At 39.2% G+C, this 24,062-nt stretch overlaps 2 protein-coding genes across 5 annotated transcripts in view; one reads left to right on the top strand and one right to left on the bottom strand.

Moving 5' to 3' along the window:
* The window catches only part of LOC136679137 (amyloid-beta A4 precursor protein-binding family A member 1-like), a 44,806-nt gene extending 38,913 nt beyond the window's left edge, over positions 1-5,893 (top strand). For all 4 annotated transcript variants that reach the window (XM_066657445.1, XM_066657449.1, XM_066657446.1 and 1 more), the window contains 5 exons: positions 296-475; positions 613-825; positions 1,093-1,212; positions 1,314-1,454; positions 2,199-5,893. In XM_066657445.1, coding sequence (XP_066513542.1) covers positions 296-475; positions 613-825; positions 1,093-1,212; positions 1,314-1,454; positions 2,199-2,270 — 726 coding nt within the window. In that variant the 3' untranslated portion in view covers positions 2,271-5,893. The remainder of the gene's footprint in view (positions 1-295; positions 476-612; positions 826-1,092; positions 1,213-1,313; positions 1,455-2,198) is intronic.
* A 1,705-nt stretch (positions 5,894-7,598) lies between these two features.
* Positions 7,599-23,161, bottom strand: LOC136679383 (endosomal transmembrane epsin interactor 1-like). Its single transcript, XM_066657881.1, has 11 exons — positions 22,529-23,161; positions 20,396-20,452; positions 18,950-19,057; positions 16,285-16,404; positions 15,975-16,082; positions 15,124-15,257; positions 13,502-13,634; positions 12,994-13,072; positions 11,546-11,683; positions 9,079-9,371; positions 7,599-7,878 (listed from the first exon to the last, which is right to left on the bottom strand). Exons 1-11 carry the CDS (start codon positions 23,126-23,128, stop codon positions 7,624-7,626), a joined length of 2,025 nt encoding a protein of 674 aa, XP_066513978.1. The 5' UTR covers positions 23,129-23,161; the 3' UTR covers positions 7,599-7,623.
* Between the last annotated feature and the right edge of the window lie 901 nt (positions 23,162-24,062).

The following is a 24,062-nucleotide window of genomic DNA, read 5'->3' on the forward strand; positions in this document are numbered from 1 at the left end:
ACCGGAGCACCCGGAGGAAACCCACACGGACACAGGGAGAACACACCAAACACCTCATAGACAGTCACCCGGAGTGGGACTCGAACCCACAACCTACTGGAGCTGTGTGACTGAGACACTACCTGCTGCGCCACCATGCTGCCCATTATTGTTATTTTCCCGAACATTTATTTATATATTTTCACAAGCCAATGTCTGTAAGTTACAAGTAACAGCTACTTCTTAGGCAGATTTTGTGAGTTGTTTTTTTAACTTTGGCTTTCTTGTTTTTTTCCTTATTCCCCTGTTCCCTTAGGCCCAGCTCATAGCACAGTCCATTGGTCAAGCCTTCAGTGTAGCATACCAAGAATTCTTGCGTGCCAATGGCATCAACCCTGAAGACCTGAGCCAGAAAGAGTACAGTGACCTCCTAAACACACAGGACATGTACAATGATGACCTCATACACTTCTCAAAGTCAGAGAATTGTAAAGATGTGAGTGAGCAGTGTCTTTATGGAGAGGCAAAACCTCTGCATCACTAACTGGCTGTACTATGCTGTAGCAGTAAGATATATTGGTAATTCTTTCCGTATTTGCATTGTAAGTTGAGTGTTTATTATGTGCTCCTTAGGTTTACATAGAGAAGCAGAAGGGAGAGATTCTAGGCGTGGTGATTGTAGAGTCTGGCTGGGGTTCTATCCTTCCCACAGTCATTATCGCTAACATGATGCATGCTGGACCTGCAGAAAAATCAGGAAGACTGAATATTGGAGACCAGATCATGTCTATCAATGGCACCAGCCTTGTTGGACTTCCTCTTTCAACATGTCAAAGCATTATAAAGGTAGTGTTTTGCGTTTCATTTGGGGAGTTATGTTCAGTTTAGTTTTCTGTGTTGTTGAAGCTGTACTCTCACTTGGGTTAGTGCTATTTCTACAAAATATTACCATCAGTGGGTTTGATTGTAGTTATTGTTTTTCTTTTAGTGGATTGTTCAAAGGTAGAGATTGTTCTGGATTAATGTTTGATAGTAAACTTGTATCTACAGCATGATACATTTGTATAAATCTATGACCTCAGTTCTTGTCTTTGGTCTTGTCTTATACTCCAGGGGCTGAAGAACCAGTCCAGAATCAAGCTAAACATAGTCAGATGCCCACCAGTAACCACAGTCCTCATCAGAAGACCGGACCTGAGATACCAGCTGGGTTTCAGCGTGCAAAATGGCATTGTGTGTATATGCTGAGCGTATCATTAAATTGATTTGGGGAAAATATTTATTAATTACTACAGTTTATTCCATTAACCTGCAGTATATTCTCTGTGAGACAGATTTGCAGCCTTATGAGAGGAGGGATAGCTGAACGAGGCGGCGTCCGTGTGGGTCACCGCATCATTGAGATCAATGGCCAGAGTGTTGTGGCCACTCCTCATGAGAAGATTGTACACATCCTGTCAAACGCAGTTGGCGAGGTAAGGGTAGACAATAGTAGGGTAAGAGTTTAATAATTTATAGAGTGAATTATTTACTCTTCCTCACAATGGAACCTCAATGATTATCAAACAAAACAAAAGAATCATTTGCAGTGGTTGTCAAGAGATTTTTAAATGCTGTGAGTGTTGCTGTTTACACACAAAGATGTATATATTTTTTTTAATTAAATGTGTGCTTACATATTACACTGTGAAGAATGAAGGAGGTGTTTTTATAAAGAACAAAACAATGCTTTTTATATGGAATATTAAAATGCAAACAGGCGGCACTAAACTCTCAAAACAGCTAAAGTGAGTGCTGAGATGCACTAAACAGGATGCTCTCCAGACAGTCATTTTACTGCATTCCCCTTAATTTTTCAATTCAAAAGACAAGAGCAAGATGTTTAAGCAAATATACACAACATTATCTAATTACTGACAAGTATTCAGACTCAGGTTTATTATTTAGTAACTATGTTGAAATGTTTTGGCAAAGAATGTATTTCTATTTGCTCTCATTCTGCTTTCTGTCTGATAAATGACAAAAACTGACCTAGCTTTCTCTGCTTACACGGCTTCTACATTTATTTCATCATCTACTCTGCTCTGTTTGCTTTAGTCAAAGCATCAGTTTCAGTTTGTATTTCCTCCAGATTGTTTTCTTTAACTGATTTTGGACATCACCTCCTGAAATAGATCGGTGGCTGTTGATGCATATCCTTTATCTCTGTCTCTAAACAGATTCACATGAAGACTATGCCTGCTGCCATGTATCGCTTGTTGACAGCCCAGGAGCAACCAGTTTACATCTGAATCCACAGTACTACCCTCAACTTCCTGACCTGTCCTCACCTCACCTTATCCCTTATCCTTCTTTAATCTACTATGGACTGCTAACTGAATGACTGAACTGAGCTCTACCCACTATGACCACTATTTTCCATGAACTTTTACTTTCTACTTACTGCCTTTACCCTTCCAACTCACCTTCTGTCAGTGTGGTGGTGTTTGCTTCAATGTGTTGAACATCTGTTTCTGCACATGTCTGGCTGTCCAGGAAGAAAACAGTGATGGAAATAGAGTGAGAATGAAGACCTCGCCTTCTGGACACAATGTGTGGCCCTTCCAACATTTCTCTTTAAAAACCTTGTTTACTCCCAGAAATGAATTGAAAGTTCTCTGAACCTGATCACATTCTTCATGCAAATGGAACTTGCCTTTTCACTGATTCTTTCCCTGTTATTAATTTGAACCTGGAGACCATCAAACATTCCAGCTTCATTCTGTTCCACTGCAGTTTTAAAGGGCAGCTGTTAGAGGAATAGTGTGGAGAAGTGGACCAAAAAAAATGTGAAAACTGTGTACTGCAATGTGCATTCCTTAGAACAACAGCTACTTAGAGTAAGCAGGCTCTGTGGATTTGAAGAAATGTTAAATATATATAACATGAATCCGTGGACTGTTAATGCCTTAACAATATCATGACACCGTATTTTGAAAGAGGGAAATCAACTCAGATATTTTAGCACATGAAATATCATAGAGGGTCCTAATGTGGTTCACCCACACTTTGACATCTTGATCTAATATTACAGAAAGGCGATTTTGGCCTTCCTGGTAGCACAGAATAACCAAACTGACATTGACATCATTTAAAAAAAAATTGAAATTTTTGAATTTTGTTTTGCAAAATGCATAGGGTCCGTATTTGAAAAGTATATTTTAGTTGAGATTTTCTGGAGGTAGTTTTTTGTTTTCAGGACTGATGTGCAATTTGATATTTTGTGGTGACTGAACTCTGGGATAATTTCCTCTGTATCCTGGTGTACAGAACACATATGGTTTTCATATTTAATGACATCACTGCTATTTTATTTGTCTGCATTTTTGTTTTGTTTCAGTTTAAAAAATTCATACTTGAAACCGTATTTGAAGAAACCTCTGTTTGTAAAAAGTTATGAGGTGTATATTGATTTTTATTTGAGATTTTATTTTCCTAACTGTTCTTCTCTGGTTTGAGACCATTTTGTTTGTTTGTTTGTTTGTTTGTTTTTTTAACAAGTTGTAATTATGTAAAAGTATGGTTTATAATTAAGTAGTATGATTATTACAGCATTGCACTTTTAGAGTTTATCGTTTCACACTATGGTTACTTATTTTCCTGTGTAGTGTAGTGCACTGACCCCGTGTTTAGACTGCTATAAATGTTTTTGGCAGTTTTTTGAAGTGCATTTGCTGAGTAATTTGGCCAGGTTTAATCTAGGTCTGTGGGTTAATCCCACAAGCTCTTTCAGGGAACTCAATTAAAGGGAATAGTGTAGCACAGATTAAAACTAATCAGTCTACATTTAAAAAAATCTAATCAGCTCTCTTTCACATCTATTACAAACTATAATTTGAGAAGTTAAGCATGTGGGTTTTGCTGGTCTTGTGCCATTTGTCCAACAGTGGGCTTCCACATGCTTTTCCCATTACTACCTTTTAATAACAAGCTGATTGGTGGAATAATGTAAAATCTTTCTTAAGTTAAAGGGATTGTTATTTGTCAAAACATTAGTTAAGTACAGAGTAGCTTGAGCTGATCATAAATCCAGCGCCCATCAGTGAGAACCAGAAGCCTGTTGGGATGTCCTTCTGTTTTTGATGAATTTTTTTGTATAAATCAGATAATAAACCACAGAGGTCTAATCTGTGTGGCCAGTCGAGAAGCAGTGCAGTTGCTGTCATAAAGTAAATAAATGTTGCAGTATGTTCAGCACAAGTCAAAATTTCAAAATAAGTACAAATTCATTCAGATGTTTTTAAGCAGACTCAACTAAAGTGCACGTTAGCCTCAGAGGGCACTTTTTGCTTTGTTTTGTTTAGAGTTTTTCTCTGTGATCTTATTGGAGGGACTAGCACATGCCCCTCACTTTGTGTCTCATAACATTTTTCAGTTTCTTTAAGAGCAGTGGCTTTCAGCTGGTTCCTTAAGGCACCCAAATGTTGCATATTTTTTGCTTTGTGTATTTGGAGACTGGACAATCTAAGGTTTCTAAGGAACCTCCACTCTTTTTTTCCTCCTTCAGAAGATATGTTTCAGTCTTTTGGGTGATTTTCACTTGATGACAGTACAAACAATGTATTGTAACTTCAGTGATGCAGGTCTGCATTCACTACACCTACAGCTGGTCATAAGGGTACTGCAGTGTCAGCTTTAGCAGTGGCCATTTCACGTGTGTCCCAGTTCCTAAATGGCCTGGCCATATTAATACTGTATTTTAATCTGTGTGAGGCAGGTTCTATGGAAGGATATAAAAGATGACTTCATGGTTTTCTTTTCTTTTTTTTTAATGATGAGCATGGTCTGTCATGTCATAGGTATGCTTTATCATTTCTGCTTGTAGTGGGTGTGATGTGTGATGACATTACTCCACCATAAACAAAACCAGCTGGATAACTGTAAACCAATATATAAATATATTTATATACACATATACACTACAGTATACACAGATTATATACAGTATGTTACAATTAAGAATGATAAGCAGTGCAAGAGTCTCTGAGTCTCTGTCCCTGAGTACTTCACATATGAATTTCTTCAGGGATATGGCAAAACCCAAGTGATCTCCATTTGGCTGAAATAAGACCAAAATTTCTTTGGTCTTAATATGATATGTTCCAGTGCTGCATTTAGCGGATTTGTGGCGATTTCTATTGCAAAAGGCACTATATGTATAATCTCAGCTGAACTGAACTGAATTGAATGTGAATAGTAATTTTGTGAAACTGATGATGAAATGTCCGGCTCATATCAAGGTGAAATTCTATACTGTATTTACTCTATGGACAGCAGTGCTGCTGTCTGAGTCTCTGAGCAATGTAAACAACCTCACACCTCAAAATACACCATTCGGTTTCCCAGGACTTCTGCACTGTAGGCTGTGTATAAAAGCAGGACATGTTTGTGGCAAACCCGGCTAAGTTTAGCAAGCTTTATCCATGCCGATGGCTGTAGTGATGGCTTTATGTGGGAAATTATCTCGAGTTTCTGTAGATCCATAGGTGGCTTGACGTGGTGGGTTTTGAAATGCCATGAGGAAAGAAATCCCCTTGTACATATTAGACACATGGACCTTGAACACGTGGAAGTGACAGATATAGAAATATGAACTGAGAGTAGAACACCAGTCCTGGCCGAATAGTGCTGTTGAATTAGAGGAACACGAGCCGGTTGCTGGGGGTTGACTGTAGTGTTTATTATGCACTCGCTCTGAATGTAATAAACTTATATCTATGTTTGTCTGTATGTCTATTGTAAAGAAATAGGGGAAAAAAACACTTTCTGTAAAGCAATGGCAATGTTTATTTATTTGCTAGCTTTTCCGTGATTAAATATTGAGCCACATTCCTTTGCCATAGCAGGAATGTTTGTAACAGTATTTACAACAATAAACGACTTACTGAGAAAGTACAAACACGCTGACACTTTTTATTTAGTATTTTTTTTTAAATGGAATCACACAACACTTGTAGATGTGCAGTTTTATCAAAATAGCAGACCCAGTAAACAACAAACGTCCCTGGGCGTTCAAAATAGGTCTAAAAGTAGTTTGTCCGTCAAGGACATATTTTAAATGTCAATGGATGTCCGAAATCCATCTTAATAAGTTAGTTAAGTGGGGACCAATCGATAACGTCAGTGGACGTCCACAATGCGTTTTATACAAGTAATTTTTTTCGGGACCAATTAATAACGTCAATGGACGTCCAAAATACGTCTAATAGTCATCTTTTCAATATCTGTGTTTGGACGTCTTTTCAACTTTCATTTTCAACCTTAAGAGAACGTTGATTAGACGGCAGTCATTACGTTATTTCAACGTTGAATCAAATGTTTACTGGGGAGGTTATTTATTTTCCAGAGCCATTAGTGTCCACACTGCCTTTACTTTTTCCAGGTACCTGAATATATATATTTTTTAAGCCTCATAAACAGGGAGACTTCCCTGAGCTCAGAATAAACCTGCATTGTATTTACATCATTTCAGAGCACATGTGAATTTCACAGTAAGTGTGCAGGTTATTTAAACTAGGGATAACCATATCTATGTGGAAATGGGGCAGCAAGTGCAGTTGATTAATCCAAAGTGAAGGTGTAGAATCAATTCTCAACTCATTTTCACAGACAACAGCCTAAGCATCAGGATGTAACTGTGCTGCAGACAGCAGCACCTACACTTCCATAACGGGTCACGAAACAGTACAGAAATTGTTTTCAGTGGAAATCCCCTTTAATCCTATCAAACCCCAGTACGATCATCCTCAAAGAGCTCAGACCATATAATCAACACTTTTCAGTTCTATTCTGGTCTGAAAAACAGGAATACATAAATTCAGATGTGCAGATAACACATACTCTCCACATACCCACACAAAGCCTCCCAGCAAGGTTTTTAAAAAAGTGTTTATTTGATAGAAGATTGTCATGGCTTTAAATTTCATATTTAAAAATTTCTCTCTGCAGATTTTTAAACTTTTATTTCATAAGCCCTTTCATTAGCCTGCCTTTTTCAAAACACACTGCCGACACACATTCATCTCAGTAACTAAGCTGGTAGACAGGACAATGTGAAATACACAAACCTGACTCAAGACCAGACAGTTAAGATAATCAAAATAGAAACAAATCTGAATGTGACATGAAATAATAAACCGAACCCAGGTGTGGTTTAAGCTTTGCCTCATTCTGATTTTTGCCTTTTGTAAACTTGAATTAAAGGAAAATAATACAAAGTCATAGTGTAAATAATAGTGTTTTAGTAAAAACTAAATATTATTTTAATCTCCAGTGTTATATCAGAAGTGCATCTTTTCTAAGAAAGAAATTATTCATATCCTGCAGTGATGTTTCTGGTGCTTTCTAACATTCATAACGCAGCTGTGGCACAGTATTTTGCTCAAGCTAATGTAAAGTAAATTCTACCACCACTGGAACCCTGCAGATACAACTAAACTTGGTAACAGACATAAAATTACAATCCTCAAAATTACAAACTATGTTCGCCAGGCTTTGTGTCACTGAGGGCAGTCCATACAGCCCCCGAACCACCCCCACCACCACCACCACCCCTCCCCTTTTCCCACCCCCAGCTTCAAAGTCCATAGAGAAAGTCTAAAGTTTTCAGAGGATGGTTTCTCTGGACACTCCTATGAGGCTGTGTGGACGCTCGTGTCTGTGGCGGTGGGTTGCAGTCCGAGAGCGAGAGGCAGTGCCCCCCTGCAGCTCAGCCCATGTGAAAGTGCTGAGGTCGCCGCAGCTACGCAGGTGCAGCAGGCCTGGACGTTTGCGCAGTGGCAGTGTGATGGATGTGCAGTCTGGCTGCAGCTGCCTTGTCTGGGATACTGTCCCTCGATCACTCCCTGACCCAGTGATGGCCTGGAAACAAAGGATGGAGCAGGAAATTCAAATGGGTGTTAAAAGTGAGATTATGATTAGGGCTTAGAGATTATGATGATGTTTTATTGTTTTATGGTGAAATAGAGCACAGATTTGTTTCTTATTACAATTAACTGCTCCTCATATATATATATATATATATATATATATATATATATATATATATATATATATATATATATATATATATATATATATTCATGTACAGATTTTTAGAAATCAATTTTATAACAAGTATATACATAAGCACCTAGGTGTTTAACCACATACATAAACACACAATTTCATCTTTATCACTGGGTGGCATCACTTCTTTAACACTGTTCTGGTGTGCTTGTTAACTGAAGTACTGTTCTAGTTCTGAAAGAGAAATGTTTTCCTGTTTATGCTTGTTATAGGAGTTCAACTGCGCAACCATATAGAGCCTGTTACAGTGTTTTTTGCTTCATTCATTCATTCATGAATGGGTCGTGGTGGGTCAGGATCCTACCTGAAATCTTCTGTTTCATAATACACCATGGATTAGATTAGCACATGGAATCTAACTAAGCAGCCATGCTGTTGTAATCCATACAAAATGTGGAGTGGATTTGTCTTACTGGAATAAGCAATGTCTTGCCAGAAAATACATCTGGATAACAGCATGTTGCTCAGAACCCTCTGTGTCATTTAGCAGTGGTGTGTTATTTGTGTGTGTGCACAAATCTATACATTTATATACACACACACACCGATCACCCATATCATTATGACCACTTCCTTGTTTCTACACTCACTGGTAGGTTGGTTGGTGGACTATTCTCAGTCCAGCGGTGACAATGAGAGGTTTAAAAACTCTAGCAGCAAGGCTGTGTCTGATCCATTCATACTAACCCAACACACACTAACACATCACCACCGCACCTGTGTCACTGCATCACTGAGAATGATCCACCACCCAAATCAAACCTGCTCTGTGGGAGTCCTGTGGGTGTGAGGGTGAAACGGGGCTGACGAAGTATGCAGAGCAATAGATAGACTTCAGTCTGTAATTGTAGAATTACAAATTGTTCCTGTGGTCAGTGGAGCTGAGAGAATGGACAGTGAGTGAAGAAACAAATAGGTGGTCATAATGTTATGGTTGATTTTTTCATTCAAACATGTTATTGGTTTCATTATTTTGTGTCTCCTGTGTCTGACCTGGTCGATGAAATTGGCGCAGCGTACAGCCTCCTCCATGTGCTCCTGGTCTGTGCGCAGCACTGTCTTGATGCTGTTGATGAGCTCCTGGACCTCAGGGGTCAGGCTGCAAGAGGACTGCTGCAGGAAGCGGGCCACAAGCAGCTTGGTGTCTCTGTAGCTCTGGTAGTCCACCATAGAGGAGGGGCGTGGCCTCCGATGGCCCTTCCCCCGCCGCAGGGTCACAGTGACCGGCTGCACTGACCCCGTCCCAGGACTTAACTCCGTCTGAGTGGCTGCCTCGCAGCTCATAACTGAAGTGGAAAAACAGACAAATGTTGACCAGAGAAGACAATGGTCTTTAATATCATGGAAACTGAGCAGTGACTGTGGAACAGTGAGAATGAAATACATGGCCAAATATATATGATGTTATCTACAGGGTGGGCCATTTATATGGATACACCTTAATAAAATGGGAATGGTTGGTGATATTAACTTCCTGTTTGAGGCACATTAATATATGGGAGGGGAGAAACTTTTCAAGATGGGTGGTGACCATGGTGGCCATTTTGAATTTGGCCATTTTGGATCCAACTTTTGTTTTTTCAATGGGAAGAGGGTCATGTGACACATCAAACTTATTGGGAATTTCACAGGAAAAACAATGGTGTGCTTGGTTTTAACGTGTTGCTATCAGTGTGTGAAGAGTGGGAGAAGAGGGTTGCATTGACAATCCAACACAATGGGCAGCACTGAACACATTTTGGTGGTCAAGAAACTTTAAGTGGTCAGAAACTTGTAAATAACTCATGAAAGAATAATATTACATTAAAACCAAGCAAACCAACCAACCATTCCCATTTTATTAAGGTGTATCCATTAAATGGCCCACCCTGTATAATCAAGGTAATGAACAGGCAGTTTAAACAGATTCTACTCCTTTAGGAAGGCTTTACACTAGATATCTGAACATGGCTGTGAGGCTTTGATTGTATTCAGCCACAATACCATTAGTGAGGTCAGGTTGGATGATTAGTTCTGGATCACAACACCCACTCCAACTAATGTCAGAGATACTTAATGGAGCGCCATCATTTGTGAGAGCACAGTTTGCATACATTTACATTAACAAAAGTACTGATATGTGTTTACTGACTTTGCATAATTAATATAAGTCATAAAAAATGGGATAATTAATATAGAAGGAACTGTAACATCTCAACACATACATTTTCAATTTTAAAGCTCAATTAAAGCTTTTTCTAATTCCTCATAGCCAAGATGCCTGGGATTATTTTTACTCTGGGAGCCTCTTATAGGCATCTACATCTCACATGCCCAAAGATTACCCATATATTCTTATATTTTTTAGTGACCCTCTGCATTTATTCATATACTGCCTTTAAGCATGTGTGCACTTCCATTTTAAAGGTTTTATTGAGATTCTAATTGAAAGACGTTAACACAGAGATTTACTGTGTATTTGCTGAATTTAACAAATTTGTAAGAAAATTATGGAATATTTTTTATTAGACATTTTATTTTTTCCAATATTTTAAACTCAGAGGAACGAGTGGAAATTAAATACAAGAGTAGCTTATTTTATTAGAAAATCCACAAATGTGCAATTTGCCCAATGGTGTATAAACATTTGCACATGGCTATATGTTTTCTGTGAGGGGTGTTGATAAAAGTGCGTGCTAGCAATGTGTTTAACAGCCCTGCAAACTCATCCTCTCAGATGTCTGTGTGAGTGCCAAAGAGCAGAGGCTCAGTCAGTGACACTGAAGAGGTAGAGCTCTATATTTAAAAAGCTTCTGATGAAGTTGCTGACAGACAGTGAGAGGGTCCAAAGATTTACTATGTGAAGTGTCAGACCCCAACCTTTGACTCTGAAACACACACACACACACACACACACACACTACCTAAAGATAACCCATAACTGGGCCTTTGTTTCAAAACATGAAGCCACTGGCTTTTTGTTCAATAGCTCATTAAACTGAGGTTAAGGCTCATTTTACACTCACACTGAACAAAATGTTTCCTTAAAGATAAAATACACTGACATGTATTCATTTAGAAAAAATGGAATGTGGTGTTGTGTACATGTGCAAACAAGTGAAACCATACTGCTACAATTTACCCACAAAATCTGTAAATAAACTGTTAAACTGTTAAATCCATCAATAAAACCATTATAACTTTGTAAAAATCTATTGCTAAATTTTAATAAAACAGAATTGCTACACAATTAAAAATAAATAAATAAAGATTGTTATATTAACATTAAAAAAAAAAGCTAACAAACAAATATTGGATAGCATTTGACTCATTGATGGGGGAGAGTGAGGGCCATAATACCCACTCACCAAGATATAGTAGGGCTAATTATACTGTCTTACACTCTAAACATTTATCACGCTCCATTTCCTGCAGACTGCTTTTAACACATTTCAGAAACATGAGGAGTTCACATGTGTACCTTTAGAGGCCAGGTCCACGAGCACAGGGTCACTGTTGGACCTGCGGAGGCGCTGTGAATGTGTTCTTCTGCTGGATGCAGGCTGACAAGATTGTGATGGAGGTGTGGGATACAGCACTGATGTCTGCAGACACCTGTCTGAGTGAAACACAACCTTCAGTACATATTTAAATCTCAACATTTGTTTTGGACCTTATGAATTAGAATGCTCAGGTTCATATTAAGGGCGGCACGGTGGTGCAGCAGGTAGTGTCGCAGTCACACAGCTCCAGGGACCTGGAGGTTGTGGGTTCGATTCCTACTTCGAGTGACTGTCTGTAAGGAGTTTGGTGTGTTCTCCCCGTGTCTGCATGGGTTTCCTCTGGAAAGTGAATGTGTGAGTTGCCCTGTGAAGGACTGGCGCCCCCTCCAGGGTGTGTTCCCGCCTTGTGCCCAATGATTCCAGGTAGGCTCTGGACCCACCGTGACCCTAAACTGGATAAGCAGTTACAGAAAATGGATGGATGAAGGTTCATATTAATAAAGCCTGAATTTTACTTCATTCATTACCTGTAACCTCTTATCCAGTTCAGTGTCGCGGTGGGTTCAGAGCCTACCTGGAATCATTGGGTGCAAGGCGGGAATACATCCTGGAGGGGGCGCCAGTCCTTCACAGGGCAACACACACAGTCACTCACAATCCATCTACCATCGTATGTTTTTGGAAAATGGGAGGAAACCCATGCGGAAACGAGGAGAACACACCAACTCCTCTGAATTTTACTTGCTTTTTAAATATAAAAGTATGTAATGTAAAATAATGTTTTAATTGTAGGTAGTGTTTTAGCATGGACTGCTTTGTGAAATAGTCTAAAACACACAACAAATCAGTCTGTTTACTTTCAAGACATCAAGAAAGTTTAGTAAATAGCAACAGTAAAAAGAATGTATTTAGTGCATAAGACGAAAAACAAATACTCAAGGCAGAAACCGCTGCCAGCTGACAAACTAAACAAATTACAAATGCTCCAGAAAGGTAGCTAAATAAGTACGGTGGATGATGCTGGCAGTGAACCAAGTAAATGTGCTCATTAAAAGATTGATTTTAAATTTCACTGAAAGTCAATGGGGTCAACTCTATTCATGAAAAGGAAGCATATGGAGATGGAAACAAGATACGGGGGACACAAATACATTTCTTTTAATACATGGGTGACATAATTGCGGATGAAGCGCCTGACATACTGTGGGTTTATAGCTTAGATTATTTCAAGTATATATAGAGATAGTGCTGTTAGTGGTCTCTGCCCAAAGAAAACAAAGAACTTTAATATAGATCCTAGTTTTCAATGGAAAATTCCACATTCATTTACATGTAGGTTAATTGAAACCACATTCAATGTTGTAACACCATCTATCAGTGCCATGTGAAATTGTGCTTGACGGTAATAAAGACTGAGGTTATTTACCATCGCTGGCGGTGTCTATCTCAGAGCAGTGGGTTAGCCCCTCGGTTAACTCTGTCACTTGAAGCTCAGAGTTCTGCGCCTGATATAAACACATGGGATTGGTTAACAGCACAAAGCTTAATATGGTTGAGCTGTTGCCAACACAAGCTACAGCACCTTCTGCTTGTTAGGGATCCTGGAAGTAAACATGTGACTGAGAGATACAGAGTACAGTCATTTATTTAAAATCCATTTTTCTACACAGTGAAAATAAAATATTAGTTAAAGCAGTGGTTTCTATATAATCTGAGCCATTAGGGAGAATACATTTTTATGTGATTTACAGTGATTTCCAAATCACTGCCACCTGGGATTTATTACCCAGAAGATTTTGGGATCAGCTGATCAATTATTTTTAACTGGAAAATCCTGATTTATTTGATGTATAATTATGAGGGCATGTTGAGAACGTATTACATTTGCTTTATTCTTTTCAAGCAAAAATGTGCAAGTTAAACATTGGAATTACCGACATGGGCTGGTTCTCTTCTCCTGCAACAACTTCATAGGGGGGTGGGGGGTCGAGGGGACAGAAAACCTCCACTCCTTTGATCCGGGCTCCGTAAATATGAGGCAGCGGGATCACACTGTCACCAAACATCCTGTCAAAGCAGAAAGACACAATGTTACCAATGCCATACATAATGGTAAATGCTATTGCTGTCGCAAAACAATAATTTGTGATTTTTTTGTGACACTGACGCTCTACTACTACAGATATTAAACAATCACCGATACAGTGATTAATCTGGATCTAGAAAGAAATAATGATATTTCAAATTCATTTATCTTATACTGACTGTTTTCACCATTCAGAACTTTACCAACAGCAGACTGAATTTCAATCATAAGAACCAGAAGTTACTGTGAGCATCTGTCAGATATCTGTAGTCACGTTTACAGCTAACTTTAAAACTGCCAAAAAGACATGCTCTATATCATACATAATGTTTCACTGAGCTCTTTCATCGTGTTCCACAATATGGAACGCACCCGACTGCTTTCTTTTGGTTGTTCTGCCAAAGAGCAAAACCTCCCACACAGCTGCTAAATCCAGCTGCATCTGTTGTGCAGCAGGGATGTGTGTGTGTGTGGAATGAGAGAGCTTTAATCCTGACCTGAGAGAATGATGAGGGTAGAGCTGGGATGGGGAAATGAGTTTAAATGTAAGTTCAAATACCAGCGTAAAGTGTGGTTTAATAAACTAATAACTGTGTAATTCACAGTGGGTCCAGAGCCTACCTGGAATCATTGGGTGCAAGGCGGGAATACACCCTGGAGGGGGCGCCAGTCCTTCACAGGGCAACACAGACACACACACATTCACTCACACCTACGGACACTTTTGAGTCACCAATCCACCTGCAACGTGTGTTTTTGGACTGTGGGAGGAAACCAGAGCACGCAGACACAGGGAGAACACACCAACTCCTCACAGACAGTTACAAGAAGTGGGAATCGAACCCACAACCTCCAGGTCCCTGGAGCTGTGTGACTGCGACACTACCTGCTGCGCCACCATTATATAACATCTTATTGCAACTCTATAACTCTGAACAATCTTCATCATTACAAAAGAGAATACATTCAAATCAAATGGACAGTGGACAGTGGCTAATGTCTGCAAGCTCCCTGGCTATGTAATGGGAAAGTCGTGAAATATCGTAGGCCAGTACTGCTTTCCATTTTTTATTTGGTATAAACATTGAGCTGACTAGAGATATAATCATGTTTTTATGGTTTTATTCAATTCTAATGTTGTTGATATAACACCAGTCTTAGCTTGGTTGTGTTTATTAGATTACAGGTCATTGTCTAGGCTAAGTGTCATGATGTTTTTAAACCAGAGGGATCCCCAAAAGTTATCTGTTGTATTTATGCAATGCAGGTTATTTAGAATATTAAACTATATATAACAATATTAAGGGTGTAACGTGATAATAACATGCTAACACAATGAAAATTTAATGTCATTATTTTTTAATGTCATTAACACATTTTCAGCGTGTCCCTGTGAGCAGTCGATGAATGTACTCATCAGAAAAAACATGCTTTGTATCCTATCATAATGAAAACTATGCTGGCTAGTACCTTCGAGCTAGTCGTGGGGTATAGGAATAGAAGGTGGAGAAGTATGAAGGAGGTGGGGTCGGAGCTACGAACTCCTCAGGATCAGGGGTCTGCTGCTGCTCCTCTCCTTCTTCTGGAACATTCCTCGTCTCCTCCTGGCAGATAGGAACAGTGCCAACACCAGTTTAGCAATTTAGCATGGGCCCAAGTTGCCAGATGATACCAGTGACTTTCACAGTGTCAGAATCCATGGACAGTGTCCAGAGGGAGTCTACAGGTGTAAATAATGTTTCAGCAGTGTAAAAAAAACAGAAAAACCCATAAATATTTTCTTAAAAAAGACTATAAACAATTTTCATGATACATAATGTATTTTTGCACCATGAATCAACATTATCAGTACAGAAGAAAAACTAATTAAAGTTAGTTTTCTAGTGTGTTGCAAATATACATTGCACAAAGACATTTAAGGAATTTTAGTTTTACAAACTACTCAGATTGGAGAAGAGTATTTGTAAAATTTATAAATGGAGAAAAACTTATTTGATAAAAACATGTAAAGCAAGTACATAATGTATTTTCTACTTCATTGCATTGATATCTCTTTTAAGAATGTAAAAATGAATATTGTTTCATAATATTGTTTTAACTGACAACCAGATTGTATTCAAGTTCTTGGACAGGGCTTAAAGTTTAATAATGACTGAAAATGACTGATTGATTAAAACGTTCAATCCTGAGTTCAACTATCAAGAGAAACCCTACCGAGAATAAAATGTAGCTCAGGCCTAAATCCCTTTTATGGAGACCTAGCCCCTAGCATTTAGGTGCAGAATAGAATAGAAACAATATTGATTCTAGTGGATTCTTACCATGCAGGGCCGCCTGGTAGAGAAAATCTGGAGGTACCTGAGTGCTGCAGCTATCAGACACACTGCTGTGGTCAGTGCGTTCAATGCACACAACGCAAACAGAACTTTCTGGAACCAAGAAAAACATCATTTAATACCCACTTTAATGCAGTGAAAACACACTCAAACTGATTACATGCTGTATTTCACAGTCATTCCCACAAATACACAGCATCCATTCAAGAGAATTTCAGTGGAGGATTATAGTATTGCATTGTTCCTAATGAAGAACTGAATGGTAATGTAGTGTTACTAAAAACTCAGGCCAAACCTTGAGCAGCCCTCTCTTTATCGTGCACGAGGGGATGGCAGAAATCTTTATCAGCTTCTCCTCCTGGCATTGTCTGGTGTGGCTATCAGCACAACAGTTACAGACATCCTTCTCAACAATCTGCAACACACACCACAATCAAGCTCCACTTTAATGGTCATCTGCTACCTGTCCATCTTTTTTAACAGCCATTTAAAATGCAGAGAGAGAGAGTGTGAAAATAAAGCAGGCCACTATGGTGTGAATCTTTCACATTTCTGTCCATGTAGCAGGGCTGGGTCTGACTTAACCACTCTTCTCTGAGTCTTTAATTTTCCTTTAACTGACAAATACAAGGGGTCCTTGACATACGACGTTGATCCGTTCCTACGTCGCGTCATAAACCGATTTTCGGTGTAAGTCGGAACATACGTACATTAATTCATTCATTCGTTATCTGTAAGCGCTTATCCAATTCAGGGTCGCGGTAGGTCCCGAGCCTACCTGGAATCATTGGGCGCAAGGTGGGAATACACACTGGAGGGGGCGCCAGTCCTTCACAGGGTAACACACACACACACACACACACACACACTTTTAAGTCGCCAATCCACCTACCAACGTGTGTTTTTGGACTGTGGGAGGAAACAGGAGCACCCGGAGGAAACCCACACCGACACGGGGAGAACACACCAACTCCTCACAGACAGTCACCCGGAGCGAGAAATGAACCCACAACTTCCAGGCCCCTGGAGCTGTGTGACCGCAACACTACCTGCTGCGCCACTGTGCCGCCCACATACATACATTAAATAACGTAAATAACATACTGTAAGCACTTATCCTATCCTAACACCTATCCTCCTCAGTGCCGAGCCGCATAACCGTGTATTCTTCCGCCACGCACACCAAACACCAAGTTCGCGTTACGACGTTTACGACGCAAAACCACTTAAGTCGAAACAAGGATTTATACAGTAAATGGGAGATGTGTCGTAATCACGAAACATCGTAACTCGGGACTGATGTAACCCGAGGACCTCCTGTATATGACGAAATGGTTTACAATATTTTCACTCAACAACTTGATTATACTTTTAATATATATATATATATAATACCTGCAACACACTCCAAGAAATTTGGGACAGGGGTCAAATAAAAGTGAAAAATGCATAGAAAATTTGCATATCACTGTTCTGAAGCATTACCCTATAAGCAAGGGAATATAGAAGGTATGAAATGACCATTCAGCTAACACTCAGAGTTTGAAATGAAAAATAAATCAGTGTATGTAACTTTATGCCAAAATTCATGATAGCATTTTCAAACTGATTTTTCTGAATCCTCCATTGCAAAGAATTTAGGCAATTTATCATCTACCATTATCAGTATTCTGAAAAGATTCAGGAAATCTGGAGTCTACAAAGAGTAAGGTTGAACAAATAGTAAATGAACAGATTCCCCAATACACTGTGAAATGTGATCGGAAACTATATTAAGCAAGGAAAAAAAGCCCCACATGTATACTATGCAGAACAGCTAATGAGCTATCTGTGCCAAAACTCTTCTCAGATTGTCTAAAAGACATTGGACAAATGCTGTGGTCAGGAGTCCATATTTCAGTTTGTTTTCATGAAAAAAAAATCATGCGTTTTCTTTGCTAATGACGAAAAAGGACTATCCAGATTGTAATCAGTGATAGGCGCAAAAGTCCACATCTCTTATGGTATAGGGTATGCACCAGTGACTGCAGCAGGGGGACTTGCATATGTGAAAATGTTCCATTGCTGTGGAGGCAAACAGAGGGTTTTTAGACAAATGCTGCCATAAAGATGACATCTTATCCTGGGAAGTTAATGTTTATTACACCCAGACAAAACCAGACTTCATTCTTTTCAAGCTACATCTACATAGCTTTGTAGACACAGAATGTGTGTGCTTGACTAACATAACTGCAGTCCAGATTTGTGCCCTATGACACATCGTGAAAAGGTGAATCAGGCAACAGCAACCACGGGTTGCTGAGCAGCTTTAGTCTCGTATAAAGCAAGAATGTGCAAAAATCACTTCATAAATGTGTTTATATTTACAAAAAACAAGTTTAAAAAAATTCAATAGAAATACCAAAGCACAAATTATTGTTATTATTTAATTTTACACATGTCCCAACTGTTCTGTAAATGGGGTTTGTAGATAAATCAATGGTTATTATTGAAAAGGTATTTATTCCCTGAAATTTAGAGAACTGAGGTCAATTAGGGTGAACCCAAAAAATCTCCAAAAAAGGATTAAATGAAATGGAACATTCTGGAACAGCTCCAATTGAGCCTAAATTCACCATGCTTAATACAAGTGTTGGCTAGAGGGGTACAAAAGCCCCCTAACACTGGGCTGAGGAAGAGTGCATCATATTACAAGAGCAAAAGAGTAGAGACCATTACTGCAGCAATCTACATTCAATATCATTATTAAATATTGGCCAAATAGTGTACAGGATCTACTCTGTTTTTATTCCAGGACCTCAGTTTTCCTGAAGATATAAATTGGGCTTATTCCACTTTACTGTATGTTCATCTGTGTAATTTCAGTATCTCTCCTATACCACTGCAGCAGATTACAGCCTGGGTTAGATTATGATGTGTGTGTTTTGCCAGTGGAACAGATCAGAGGTCTGTGTCCTTACCGGACAGCTGCTGGCGTTGGACACTAGCTGAGCTCCCTGACAGCACAGGATGAAGCCCGCCAAGTTTAGTAGAATGCACACCACTGACAGCAACACAAACAGATTCACCTAAGACAGAAAGTGTATAAATATTAATAATCAATATAGCTTAAATATATATATATATATATATATATATATATTTAAGTTTACTCTAAAATCAAAACATATTTCAGATGTCGTCACTATCCAATTAAAAACCATGTATCCCTTAAAATAGCAACTTTACAGGAAAAGGAAAAAAAAGCCTTTTTAAATATTAATGGAAGTCAATGTAAAAAAATTATTTTAGGTAATTTAGGAATAATTTCTATTGGTCGATTCATCATGAAATGTTCAACGTGTGAAGGATAGCTGCTGTGTTCCAATGATGTAGTAAAATAAAAATTGATGTGATGATTGAAAGTGATGATATATTTATTTCACATTTCATATTACTACAGTTTCAATTCCCCACTCAAGTAAGCACCACACATTATAACGTTTCTAACCCTGCATTACATGGGTTACGTGATTAAGCTTGCACATCACTCAACATTAGCGTGTCTGCCAAACACTATAAGTTTACTTTTTATTCACTTTTTAGAAGCTTATTTAGCAGTGTGTAACTCTACTTACCTCAACACAGCAGACATGGGTTTGATTTGCTGTTTTGTGTTACCGCAGAATAATACAACAGTGAGTGCTTGGAAAGATTCCAAACGATATAATAAACTAACAACAGTACACAAACATCAGACTAAGAGCCTGCAGGTAGAGACAAAATGGACAGTTTAAGCTTAGATTAACGAGGCCAAATTTGAATGCTTGCTGTGCATAGATCCTGTGTGTGAGGTCAGCACTATCTTCAGCATTTCTGTCATTAATAACTCACCATGGACACACAGGATAAGGAATTTTACAAACAGAATCCATGATAAGGAGATAAAGTATTCTCCTCGGACTGGAGTACATCATACTCTATCTTCCACTAGCCTTGATTCAAACTGGCTGCATATTTGCAGTTTATGATCTTTAGAGTATGTGTGTTATTGTATCATGAACGAACAAGGACAGCAACCATTTGCTAATTGTAGTCCTGCTGTTTACAATTTCAAAAATAAATCTGCCCCTAGGGGTTCTTCAGAGCAAATCCATATCAAGGAAGAACCACTCAAGCTTTCAGTGGAAAATATGTTTGTGTAACCCTCTGTAAATGTCTACACTCATATATTTATAATTATGTTTTAAGTGTGTAATATCTAAGCCTGGACTTCTGCCTTCTTATGTGGACAAATACCCCTATATGTTACGCCAATTAGATTTTTCTTTTCAAATGTATATTCAAGCCAAGAACAATTTAGAAACCCTTATATTAAGAGAATATGTCAACCTGAGAGTTAAAAACTAAAGCCCTGAGACACATACCAGCAGGAGCATGGGCCGTTTCCATGTTGTGAGGCCGATAATCCCAGAGAGGATGACCTGCAGAGAGCAGAATCAGCCAATTCAGCAAAGACGGCATGAAACAGACAGATTAACTTTGCAATGTAGCCACAGCAGATGCATAAGACTTTTCCATATGGCAGCGAACACATTCATATCCTGACATTTTGTTTCTCATTCAGTCTGCTATTAGTAAAGTTGATCCCATTCTTATCCGTCTATATAATTTTTTTCCTTCCTCAGAAAATCTGACCACCACTTCCCATTTCTAAGTGTCTCCAACATGTGGCTATGCCAGTGCCATGGGAATTCTCCATTAAGTGATGTCAGTGTAAAATTAAAAAGGTATAGTACATAGTACACATTTATATATTTAGCTATTTTTCACTATCTCCTATCCATTATTTTCCTATCAATAAATGTCATATTTCTACATAGTTTTGGCCATAACAGCTGTAATTTACTTTATGCAAGAAATGTAATGATAACAATGCTCCATTTTTGGAACAATGAACAATGCTGCAGTATTACTTTGAATATTAAGATATTTTTTCCTGTACGTTTTCTACTCTGGAGATATGTGTTTTTGGAACAGAGATAATAATGGGTGTACCTTCCAATGAATTTCACATGGGATGGTACACACATTGCAACTGATCACTCAATTCAAAATTATTAAAATGTGAGAATTGTTTATTAATTTTGCCCTGGAGTTAGGATTTAACTACCCTAACACACTATGGATGCTTGTGTAACTGCCAGAATATTTCTATTATATAAGCATTGTATCTGGGCGGCACGGTGGCGCAGCAGGTAGTGTCACATAGCTCCAGGGGCCTGGAGGTTGTGGGTTCGATTCCTGCTCCGAGTGACTGTCTGTGAGGAGTTGGTGTGTTCTCCCTGTCTGTGTGGGTTACCTCTGGGTGCTCCGGTTTCCTCTCACAGTCCAAAAACACACGTTGGTAGGTGGATTAGCGACTCAAAAAGTGAGTGAATGTGTGTGTGTCTGTGTTGCCCTGTGAAGGACTGGCGCCCCCTCCAGGATGTATTCCCCCCTTGCGCCCAATGATTCCAGGTAGGCTCTAGACCCACCGCGACCTTGAACTGGATAAGCGCTTACAGATAATGAATGAAAGCATTGTATCTCCAGTATAAAACTAATAAAAACAGACATTGGACACATTATCTTGCGTGATAATTTTCATGAATTGAAAAATTGTAGAAATTTGACATTTGAACAATCCCAAATAAAATTGAGTTTGACAGACATGCCCCTGGTGTACTAAATCATTCCTACTATTGCTGGGTAAATGAGCAGTTTGTTTATCAAGAATACTGAGAATCATGTGAAAGACATTTGTGGGGGGCATTAGAACAGTACATGATTGACGAGTGACATTTTGTTCTTCCTTGATACATCTCTATAAATTGCACCGTGTTAAGAGGCGGTAGAAACAATGGCTTGTCCCTGATGGCCACAAAATTATTAATCTTCAGAACATCACAAAATCATAATACTTCTAAAAGTAAAGTATTTTTGTCTGTTTGCTTTTGAGGGAGACAGGGCAAAACATCCGGCCATTAAAAACAGTTTACACAATTTACACAATTTAAAACAGATTTTCACACTTTGCTTTGGTGGGAAGTGAGGCACTGAGTCACTGAAATTTTATAAGCTCTTGTTCAGTAGATTTTGCTCATGTAATGTGCATTATTTATTAATTCAAAGAGAAGTTAGTGTGACTATTGCAGGTTGTCCAAAGGAGCTGTAGGGTAACCTGATATGTACTTTATATAAAACCCTACAAAACCCATAGAAAATCGTTTAACGTAATTTTCGTGTACCTTGCGTAGGCGCTGTTCAGAGGTTATTTTATCCCATCATTGCACAGATTTACCAACAAGCCCGCTACCTGTTGATGCAGTTTGTTTACAGTACCGTTTAAGTATATTCTGATGGTGTAAATAGGTCCTACAATAATTAATGCACTTTTAATTGTGGCATGCACTAAATAGTGTAGGCTACACTGTGATTCTGACACACTGGCTAGTGTGATATTTCCACGGAGCCTTTAGACTGTTTTATTGTAAATGAACAGACCCAGAGATACTCACAGAAGATCCAGCCCAAAACGGACAGGCGTTCCGGACCGGGGGCGAGTTGCTGAGGGACAGAGCCCCGAAGGAAAGTGCCACCGTGGAGCAGCCGAGCAGCAGTTGCAGGAGCCCGAGGGACAGCAGCGGCCGGGCGGGCAACAGAGCGGCGGGGAGCCGTGCCTCGGAGCCCGGCATTGGAGTCCGACAGCGTGCAGCGGACGAGCAGCAGCGCCCGCGGGTCCGGGCACACGGAGAGCGGTCTATGGCCTGGGAGAGAGTCGAACCCCCCGCCAACCGACAGCAGGAACCCGGCAGCACTACCGGCAAAGACATTTGACACCAGCCCACACAACAACGACGGCAAAGACCAGGCAGTGAGGCTCCTTCATTTTCTTCGCGGTGAACCAAAGCAAACGGTTCCTCTCCACTACCACAGCTGAGCTCCGTCCATGATCCAGGCTGAACTGAGCAGAAACGTCTGAAATAACTCTGGGCTCGAGTTGCCTTCACATATTTTGGCAAAGGAACAAGAGGAGAGGGGGAGGAGTGTATGGGAATAGGCCACCCAAACCTGTGTGTGTGTGTGAGGGAGAGAGGGCCGGACAATGAGCACGTCATGCAGTTGTAGTGTGAAGACCCCCATCGTGAACATTTTGGACATATCTTCATTTATTGTTTTTTTTACTGCTCAGTCCATGGTGATTATTTGAAACATTTGAGTTCAAAACGTAAGGTGAAAACTAAACATGGAGAAGATGCTATGCCTTTCTTAAATGGAACCAGCTGACAGAGAACCTTAGAACATTAGAAGAGCCCCAACTTTAGACACTTTTAAATCAAGACTGAACATTTCCTGGTTGAGCTGCTACAGCTGAGATCAAAATAATCTTCACTTTTAAATCTGTAACGGTATTTTAATGTTTTTTTGTGTGATTTTAATTGTTTGAATAATGTAATCATGTATTTACTTTTATTGTACTATTTTAATAGTGTTAAATTCCTTTTATGATTTTTTTATTGTTGCTCTTAATTTAACTGCATATTAACAGTTTCTTTTCACTCTCTAAAGCAATTTGAATTGCACTTGTGTGTGATAGGTGCTCTATAAATAAACATGCCGTGTCTTGCCTTTAGGTTGTTTATTAATTAGCCAACTTGTCTATAAGTAAAGTATCTTATCGACTTAAAAGTTATTGTAAATGTCATTACATTACAGTAAGTAAATAAACAAATCTGGCGTTCTTTCATTGCAGCCTTCACCGATTTCACGATTATCAGTGCAAATAATTTTAGATTGTGGTAGCCAAATATAATCAAACTATAGAACCCATTAACGATTTTCTGATTTCAAATCAGAGGAGTGTGGTGTGTTCTCCCCGTGTCGGTGTGGGTTTCCTCCGTGTGCTCCGGTTTCCTCCCACAGTCCAAAAACACACGTTGGTAGGTGGATTGGCGACTCAAAAGTGTCCGTAGGTGTGAATGTGTGAGTGAATGTGTGTGTGTGTGTGTCTGTGTTGCCCTGTGAAGGACTGGCGCCCCCTCCAGTGTGTAT

The sequence above is a fragment of the Hoplias malabaricus genome, chromosome Y (genome assembly GCF_029633855.1).
Source record: "Hoplias malabaricus isolate fHopMal1 chromosome Y, fHopMal1.hap1, whole genome shotgun sequence".
In the NCBI taxonomy this organism is placed as follows: domain Eukaryota; kingdom Metazoa; phylum Chordata; class Actinopteri; order Characiformes; family Erythrinidae; genus Hoplias; species Hoplias malabaricus.

Coding starts and splice junctions, on each gene's coding strand:
- LOC136679383 (XM_066657881.1), bottom strand. CDS start 23,128: ATGACGTGCTCATTGTCCGGCCCTCTCTCCCTCACACACACACACAGG. Junction 15,258..15,974: donor CTACCAGGCGGCCCTGCATG/GTAAGAATCCAC, acceptor CCTATCTGCCAG/GAGGAGACGAGGAATGTTCC. Junction 11,684..12,993: donor GATAGACACCGCCAGCGATG/GTAAATAACCTC, acceptor TGTTTCACTCAG/ACAGGTGTCTGCAGACATCA.